Here is a 9815-nt window from a genome sequence, read left to right on the forward strand (position 1 = left end):
TCCAATTTAGTGCAAGGAGAATGAGAAACAAAGACCCCATGCTTAGCAAGGAAAAACACCCCCACAAAAAAGGAAAAACAAAGAAATAAGCTGAACAAGGGGAAATTAAAACAGGTTAGCTAAACCAGCTGCTAAATTTCTTATCTGAACAGTTTCCTACTTTTCCCAGAAGCCTGGCCTGTTAGGGGATTCAGCTGCTAACACTCCTGCTGGGTCTGTGAACATTCTGAAGAAACAATGGCCACAGAGGAAGCTGCATGGAAGGCCTGAGTAGAAGGATTTGGCCAGGGCAGAGATCAAGGGAACAGCTCGAGCCCTGAAATATGGATAGGAGGGCTTTTGTACTCCCTTATCACAAGGAAGATGCCTATGGGTGGAGAAGAAGAGAAAATTCTTCTGTCCCATTGATTCTTCTGAGGAGACTGATACTTCACAGTGAACTAGCTGCTATTAATTTCCCCCAGGAAATCTGTGTAAGTGAACACAGACAGGAGGTGCCCCCACATAAGGCTCAGGTTTTAGGTTTTTCAAGGCTGCTCAGACTCTTAAAGTTAAAGATTATAAAAACAACAGGAGATGACATGCTTACTCAGAGAAAGTGTTGATATTTTTATTCTGTTTCTCAGCTTACGCTTTGGGCTAAATGAGCAAATAACCTTCAATAAAAGCGGAGTGGAACAAACACTCAGGGCCATTTCACTGAATCCCACAAACTAGCAAAGGCCCCCTGTTTTTCCCACCTTTGAAAACTCTATTCTGCTTGTCCTGTCTCTTTATTTCTTATGTCTAACTTTACTTTTCTTCAGTCAATACCCACCAGCTCCACAGGTCTTAAAGAACCCTAGATGGGACCCCAACAATTTAGTACTGAATACATGGGTTTTTCTATCCATTTCTGTGATGTTGAGGAATGGTTTCTAGTTCCATTCAGGTTGTTCAAAAGGATACTAGATTATTATCATTTTTATGGCTGAGTAGTACTCCATTTACTGTAAACATATACCACATTTTATTAACCCATGTATGTATTGGTGGGCACTTGGATTGTTTACACATCTTTACAATTGTGAATTGTGCTGCTATAAACAGTTGAGTGTAAATTTCTTTTTCATAAAAGGTCTTTTTTCCTTTGGGTATATAGCCAGCAGTGGGATTACTGATCAAATGATAGATCTACTCTCAATTCTTTGATGTCTCTCTGTATGATTTTCCACAGAAGTTGTACTAGTTTTCAGTCCTACCAACAAGATATAAGAGTTCCTTTATCCTGGCATCCACACCAGCACCTGTTGTTTTGGGATTTTTAGTATAAGCCATTCTCATTGGAGTTAGGTAACTGACACAAAATCAGGGACATAGAGTTATGGATCAGAATAGAGAATCCAGAGAAGAAATCCTTGTAATATTCCTGTCCAATTTTTGAAAAAACACATAAAACATACACTGAGGAATAGAATCCCTGTTCAATAAATAAAAACAAACAGCTACATGTAAAAGACTGAAATAAGATCTGCACCTCTCACCACTCACAAAAATTAGCTCACAACAGATAAAATACCTAAACCTAAGGCAGGAAACTATAAGAACCCTACAAGAAAATGGTTGAAAAACTCATATAGATACTGGCCTAGGCAAAGAATTCATAAAGAAGACACTAAATGCAATCTCAGGAATAACAAAAATAAATAGGACCTGATCAAATTAAAAAACTTCTGCAAAGCCAAGGGCACAATCAAAAGATCAAATAGACAACTCACAGAATAGGAGAAAATATGTGGATGGTGCTCATCTAGTAATGGACTGATAACCAGAATTCATAAAAAACTCAAGCAAAGCAGCAAGAAACTGCCAAATAACTTCAATAAAAAGTGGGTAAAAGACATGAACAGAAACTTTCCAAATGAAGATATACTAACAGCCAAAAAACTCTTGAAAAAATACCTGACATCTCTCATTATTAGGGAAATGCAATTTTTTTGTAAAGTCCATTTTCTACACAGAATTTCACTCCTTTATTGAAGAAGATAAAAGAAAATAAATAATACTAAGAAATTAAGAGCAATTTACTTCATCTCTTTTGTTATTGGACATCTTATTAACCTTACAAAACTATTGTAGATGTGCTTCATCCTACAAGAGAGGTGATAGCTGTATCAATGGACAAGGGAGAGTGAATGAAGATAAAGGTAGATGGAACTTCTAGGATACAAGCAGTCCAGATAGAAGGAGAATGGAAGATTCTTGAGGAATATCTGCAATAAAAACTTGATATGAATATATTATCTGAGGGAATGGAGGTGGTGGAAAGACTAAGCAATTGGTACAAAGAATCCAAATAGAAGAGAAAAAGGAAGATTTATACATAGTTTATGCCTCGAGAGTCAGGTGAGAGAAAATCTTGGTTTAATAAAGAATTTTCTAATTCATTGCCACTGCTAATGTGCTGTGAATGAATGGGCTTCAAGAAAGTATTTTCTTTCTTTCTTAGGTGCAGTAAGTTTCTCTCCATTGGGGAGTACAATGTTGCATTGTACTTTTCTCCAGAGTTAAAGAGTTGGTGATGGCTTCTGACATCTTCCTTAATCAAAAGTTCATTATACTTCAGTAATATGTCAGGCACAGTTTAGGTTGTAGGCTCAAGGGATACAACTGAGTGAGACAGGTCTGAGCAACTTTTTCTGTGTTCCCTGGCTATTAGATATCTTCCTTTGAAAAGTTTCTGTTCAAAAAAAAAAAAAGTTTCTGTTCACCTCTTTTGCCCACTTTTTAATGTCCTAGAGCAACCGTTTCTTTCTTATTTTCTTGAGATTTTAGTAGATGATGATTATCAGCCTTTTATTGGATGTATAGCATGCAAATATTTTCTCCTATTCTGTAGGTTGTCTATGTGCTATATTGATTGTGTCCTTGACTGTACAGAATTTTTAAAATTTGATCAGGTCCATTTATTTATTTTTGTTGTTGCTTTGATTGTTCTGAGTTTTTTTTTTTTTTTTTTGGCAGTTTCTGTCTGGGGCTGGATTTGAACTTGCGGCCTTTGGCATATGGGGCCAGTGCCCTACTCCTCTGAAACACAGGTGCTGCCCTGAGGTCTTCTTCATAAATTCTTTTCCTAGGCCAATATCTACAAGAGATTTTCCAACATTTTATTTTAGAATTTTGATAGTTTTACATGTTAGGTGTAAGTCTAAAGGGTACACTTATAACTTTGATTTAAAATGTACCAATGCATACTATGGAACCAAAATTTGCATACCCCTGTAATATTTTGAAATAAAGGAAAGAGACAAGGTCTCCATCCCCCTTGCTTATATTTCAGTAGTAAACAGAATAGCTGTACTCATGTCACTTTCTTTTTTAAAAGTCTGGACACCTCTATACCATCCTGTTTCTTCATTATTGTTATTTGGAAGAAGAACAAAAGCTCAATGTATCACAATAGAGTACTTTTGAAAATTAAAATGCAGAAATATATAATTATTTCAAGTCACTGCATTCAGAAATAATTCTTATAATTGATAGCTCAACATCCCAGACATTTCTTCATTAACATAGATCCAAGGCTTATAGGAAAGACAATAAATAATGTAACAAAAATGAGATTCTACAGTATTTTCATAAAGTATTTTGAATTTTTTTGTATAGAAAGAACATTTTCCAAAAATGAAAATAAGTTAGGCAATATAAAAAAAATACAACCATAACACTTAGACATTTTACTTGAATTCCACATATTTCTGTCAGCTTAGAGAAATATAAGGCTGGATAATTATAGATATTTTTTATAAGATCAGTTTCATACCCCTCATGTTATTTTGAGTATGTATATTTTTAAAGTTTCAGAAGGAAGAATATCTACTATGAAGCTAAAATACTTATTAAAATTGAATATCCTTTTTAAAAAAAATTATATGAAAGTAGGTTCTTAAAGGAATACTCTTAATTTAAAAATAACTTCTTTTTATATTTAAAGACTGTAGGCATGATGTTTTAAACATCATGTCTTATCTTGGAAGATTGTCAGTTAGGTCCTTAAAATTAAAGGAACAGTATATTTGTCACATAAATGTCCTTCTTTTTCTCAAGACTTGAGAAGGCTTGCTTCAGAACTCCAACCAGCTGGTAGATCAGCCAGTTGTCTGCCCTATGGACATTGCCCACTTCTTTACTGATACTGTGCTGATTGTCCAAAGGCCCTAGGGCAGCAGTTCTCAACCTATGGGTTGTGGCCCACAGGAAGTCTATTAAGGGGCTGCACCATTAGGAAGGTTGAGAACCACTGCCTTAGGAAGTAAAGAGGAAGTGGTCCTCACTCTGAGCCACAGGGGATTAAACCATGGTTGACCTAAAGCAGGCATTCAATTTCATCTTCTTGTCAGTAAGTGGTTTAGGGATGTCCATTTGACTCAAGGTAGGCTAATGGAATACAAGGAAAAACTTGCTGAGAAAGAAAGAGTTGTTCTGGAAAGGAATTTCTTCTTGATAAAAGGAAGAAAGACAAAAAAAGAATATTCTTTTGCTTCTTTCTTTATCAAATTATCTGCAAGGCCACGCCTATCCTAGAGCAAGTGTTAGTAAAGGAGTCAATTGCTTCTATGCTTTTAATTCTGTGTAGTCTGTTTAGTGTTTCATCCCTGTGTGTATACCACACTGCTCTATCTATTAACACTGCATAAGGTTTTTTGATTAGGGCATGAAATCTTCCCATTTGTACTTTTTCTCTTTTAAAAATATTGGGGCTGGCTTTGGCCTTTTGCATTTTAGAATTAGCTTATTACCTACTGAATATACTCTGCTTGAATGTTGTAGGATATTAATTTGGATTGTGTTATACTCATTACTCAGTTTGAGGAGAGTGAACTTTTTATATTATATTTTTAAATCAAAAATCTGGGATATCTCACATTGTATATCTGTTTATTTAGTCACCACAATCTCTCAATGAATATTTCTATTTGTCCCTTTAGATTTTTTGAACAGCCTGTGTCAGAATTATTTTTAAGCATTCCAGAATTAATACCTTTTGTGGATGACAGCATTTTATAAAATGTTATTTTAATTGTTTGCTATTGCTATTAAAATGGAATATATTTTCTGACTATGGTGGCTCACACCAGGAATCCTAGCACAATGGGAGGCTGAGGTTGGTGTATTGCTTGATTTCAGATGTTGCAGACCAGCCTGAGCAAGAGCAAGACCCTGTCTCTAGTAAAATAAAAAAAACTAGCTGAGTGTTGTGGCAGTCAACTAAAATCCCAGCTACTCAGGAGGCTGAGGAAAGAGGATCACTTGAGCCCAAGAGTTTGAGGTTGCTGTGAGCTGTGCTGCTATAGCACTCTATCCTGGGGTAACAGAATGAGACTCTCTCTCTCAAAAAAAAAAAAAAAAAAAAAAAAAAGAGTAATGTATTTTCATATTGATTTTAGGAAGTGACTTTGTTAAATTTCTTATACCTTCAATAATATATCAGAAACTTCTTTGAGATTTCTTACATGTACAATCATGTAATTTGCATATAATTACAACTTGCTTCTTCCTTATCAAATGGGTATGCACATCAGTGTGTATTTGTTCTTTTGTGTAAGTATACCAGTTAGAATCTCTAGGAAAAAGTGAAATCAACAAAACAAGTGATTTTGTTGTACATTATTGTTCTTTTCTTTATGTTAAAAGGAAAGATCCTAAAATTTCACCACTAAGTATAATATCTTTGCTTTGTTTTGTTCGTAAATTCTTCCTAAAAAGCTTTCTGTTGTATTAGGTTGTAAAGCATTTATCCGGAATCAATGTTTAACTTTATCAAACACTTTTTAATATCTACTGAGATGGTCCTACGATGTGTATGCTTTGATTTGTTAATGTTGCAAATTATTTTCATTGTTTGTTTTGATGTTAAACAACTCTTGTATTTTGGGGATATAAATAATGCTATCATAATACATTCTTATTTCATTTTGCTATGCTCCCTTTAATAATCTGTGTTGAATTCAGGAGTTGAGTTAGACTATGATTTTCTGTTTTGTGTATTTATCTTAGTTTTAGTATCTATGACTTAAACTGAAAAAGAAATTATTTTCTTATTTTATAAGAAATCCAAAGATAAAGAGCATTGGGTTTAGTAAATTAAAGAATTCAAAAAGACCCAGGATCATGAGAACAAGTGCAAACAATCAAGATATGACAACCATCTTTCACATTGGTCTCTGTTTCCAAAGAATTCTCCTTAAGGCACCTTTCACCTCTGTGTTCCTCAGGCTGTAGATGAGGGGGTTCAGCATAGGGTTGAAAAGGCTATAAAACAATGATAGAATCTTCCTCTGTTCTTGAGAATGGCTGGATCTGGGTGCCAGGTACACAATCATGGCACCACCTAAGAAGAGCCCCACCATGCAGAGGTGGGTGGAGCAGGTGGAGAAAGCCTTTCTGCGGCCCTTCCCTGACTGGATACTCAGGATGGCCAGTAGGATGCGTGAGTAGGAGACCAGAATCAGGCAGAGTGGCCCCACAAGGATGAACACATAGGCTGTGAAGATGACCACTTGGTTGAGCCTGGTGTCTGCACAGGCCAGCTTAAGAACGGACAGGATCTCACAGAAGAAGTGTTTGATTTCATGAGGCCCACAGAAGGGCAGCCTTAGGATGAGCACCAAATGGACCAGAGCCAAGAGGAAGCTAAATACCCAGCAAGCTGAGGCCAGCACTGTGCACACTCTCCAACTCATGATGAGGCTCTATTGCAAGGGGTGACAGATGGCCACATACCGATCATATGACATCACCACCAAAATCATACACTCTGTAACAGCAAAAGCCAAGTATAAAAAGGTCTGGAGTATGCATGGAGCAAAGGAAATGATTTTTTTGTGCATCACAAGATTTGCTAACATCTTAGGGACTGTGCTTGAGGCATAGGACATGTCAATGATGGCCAGCTGTGACAGAAAAAAGTACATGGGAGTGTGAAGTCTGGAATCTAGGCAGATGAGCCCCAAGATAATCCCATTTCCCACCAGGGTGAAGCTGTAGAATAACAAGAAGAATCCAAAGAGGAACAACTCCAGGGCTGGATCAACCTGGAATCCCAGTAGAATGACTTCTGTGATCAGAGTCTCATTGCTCTCCATGTTACTGTGACAGGTAAATATTTCATGCACTTAAGACAGAAATTTCACATCTGAAAGGTAGAAAAGGGGATTAAAAGATATTTCATTAAAGAGTGTGAATTCATGCCAGAAGCCACAAATCAGTATTTGGAGGTCCATCTACCCTAAAGTCCTTGGAGGTTGACTAGCAAATTTGGCTTTTAGAGATTAGAAAAACTGTATTTATTGACTAATATTAACAATTAGGAGATTTCATATAAAAATTGGAGTCTCTGGCATCTTTTGGAAAAAAATAGAAGATTTTTTTTACTTTATGATATTCATTCGAAACCAAACAACTGAAGCCGTTTCCACTAATCTTATTTTCTTTCAGAAATCAAGCTTAGTGATAATTAAAAAGTTTATCATTACACCTATACTAATGATTCTATATTTAGACAAGAAGAAAGTGAATATTTATGTTCAAGATGGGTTTCTAATTCCTCCACTCCTCTAAGCCCATGGATATGAGTGATAAAATATAAAATACAAAGCCCCAACAAGTAAAAATTAGACAATTTCACATGGCAGAAATAAATCAAAAATATAACATGTTCCAAATCTAAAGGAATAGAGCTCTGGAACTTAGACTTTGTGGAGTGAAAGCAAGTTACTGAAAGAGGGGATATTGGTGTAATTGTTTGAAGCTAAGGCTTAGGTTGGACCCCTGAAAGAAGATTTAAAACAACATTTGAATTTCTGGATATGGTGACTTTTAAGAAGTCAATAAGCTTGCTGCCTTTATAATTTGCTCAGCAGAGCCTTAGAATCTATAATATGATCTGATTTTGTCTGAGAGGCTCCTGGAGCCAGGTGAAAACATTAAGACAGAGACAAAAGGTGGGAAAATCAAATTAAAATGAAAGTAATAATGAAAACAAAGTTCTTCAATTCAAAATATGTTTATAAAACATATTTTAAAAAAACACACATAAAATTCCATGCTCAGTGGCACAAAAACAGAGAAGTAGATGTATGGAACAGAATAGAGAACAAAGAGATGAACCCAGCTACTTACCATTATTTGATTTTTGACAAGCCAATTAAAAACATTGAGTGGGGAAAAGATTCCCTATTGAACAAATGGTGCTGGGTGAACTGGCTGGCGACCTGTACAAGACTGAAACTGGACCCACACCTTTCACCATTAACTAAGTTAGACTCTTACTGGATTAAAGATTTAATTTAAACTTAAGACATGAAACTATAAAAATGCTAGAAGAAAGTGCAGGGAAAACTCTTGAAGAAATCGGCCTGGGTGAATATTTTATGAGGAAGACCCCCTGGGCTACTGTAGCAGCATGAAAAATACACTACTGGGACCTGATCAAATGACGAAGCTTCTGCACAGCCAAGAACACAGTAAGTAAAGCAAGCAGATAGCCCTCAGAATTGGAGAAGACATTTGCAGGTTATGTCTCTGACAAAGGTTTAATAACCAGAATCCACAGAGAGCTCAAATGTATTAGCAAGAAAAAAAACAAGTGATCCCATCTCAGGGTGGGCAAGGGACTTGAAGAAAACTCTGAAGAAGACAGGTGCACAGCCTATAGACATATGAAAAAATGCTCATCATTCTTAATCATCAGAGAAATGCAAATCAAAGACATCAGACTTTGAGACATCATCTAACTCCAGTAAGATTAGCCCATATCACAAAATCCCCAAACCAGAGATGTTGGTGTGGATGGGGAGAAAAGTGAATACTTCTATGCTGCTGTTGGGAATGCAAATTAATGAGTTCCTTTTGGAAAGATGTTTGGAGAATACTTAGAGAACTCAAAATAGACCTGCGATTTGATCCTACAATTCCTCTACTAGGTATATATCCAGAAGATCAAAAATCACACAACAACTAAGATAGATGTACCAGAATGTTTATTGCAGCCCAATTCATATCTGCTAAGTCATGGAAGAAGGCCAAGTGCCCATCGATCCACAAATGGATCAATAAATTGTGGTATATGTACACCATGGAATATTATGCAGCCTTAAAGAAAGATGGAGACTTTACTTCTTTCATGTTTACATAGATGGAGCTGGAACATATTCTTCTTAGCAAAGTAGCTCAAGAATGAAGGAAAAACTATCCAATGTACTCAGTCCTAATATTAAATTAATTTATAGCTTTCAAATGAAAAGCCCAAGAAGTATAAGGAAAGGGAAAAGGGAGGGGAGGGGGTAGGTTGGGTTTAGAGAGGGCAATTGGTGGGACCACACCTATGGTGTATCTTACAAGGGAACATGTAAAACTTACTAAATGTAGAATATAAATGTCTTAACACAATAACTAAGAAACTGCCATGAAGGCTGTGTTAACCAGTTTGATGAAAATATTTCAAATCATACATAAAACCAGCAATTGTACCCCATGACTATATTAATGTACACAGCTATGATTTAATTTAAAAAAGATAAGACAAGAAATAGTAAAAGAAATTTCATGCTAAGAAGAAAAACAAGGAAAACAATTAGAAACTTAAATTCATTCAAGATTACATTAAATGTGTAGAACAATCTTCCGAAGACTCTAACATTATAGAGATGATTAAGAAGTTTTAATAGATTCATGAAGACAATATTAAAATGTGCCATAAATTAAGAGAAATAAACAAAGTAAGCATGAAAACACAACTAGTGTATAAAAAAGGGTCCATTACAGTCACACAATTA

At 35.7% G+C, this 9815-nt stretch overlaps 1 protein-coding gene across 1 annotated transcript; it reads right to left on the reverse strand.

Annotated features, from left to right (window-relative positions):
- Positions 1 to 6191: 6191 nt before the first annotated feature.
- LOC100962990 (olfactory receptor 2A12-like) lies at positions 6192 to 7124 on the reverse strand. Its single transcript, XM_012806257.1, is given in 1 exon segment — positions 6192 to 7124. A coding segment is annotated over 1 exon segment (933 nt).
- Between the last annotated feature and the right edge of the window lie 2691 nt (positions 7125 to 9815).

Source organism: Otolemur garnettii, unplaced genomic scaffold, assembly GCF_000181295.1.
Source record: "Otolemur garnettii isolate 467f Iridium unplaced genomic scaffold, OtoGar3 scaffold00049, whole genome shotgun sequence".
In the NCBI taxonomy this organism is placed as follows: Eukaryota; Metazoa; Chordata; class Mammalia; order Primates; family Galagidae; genus Otolemur; species Otolemur garnettii.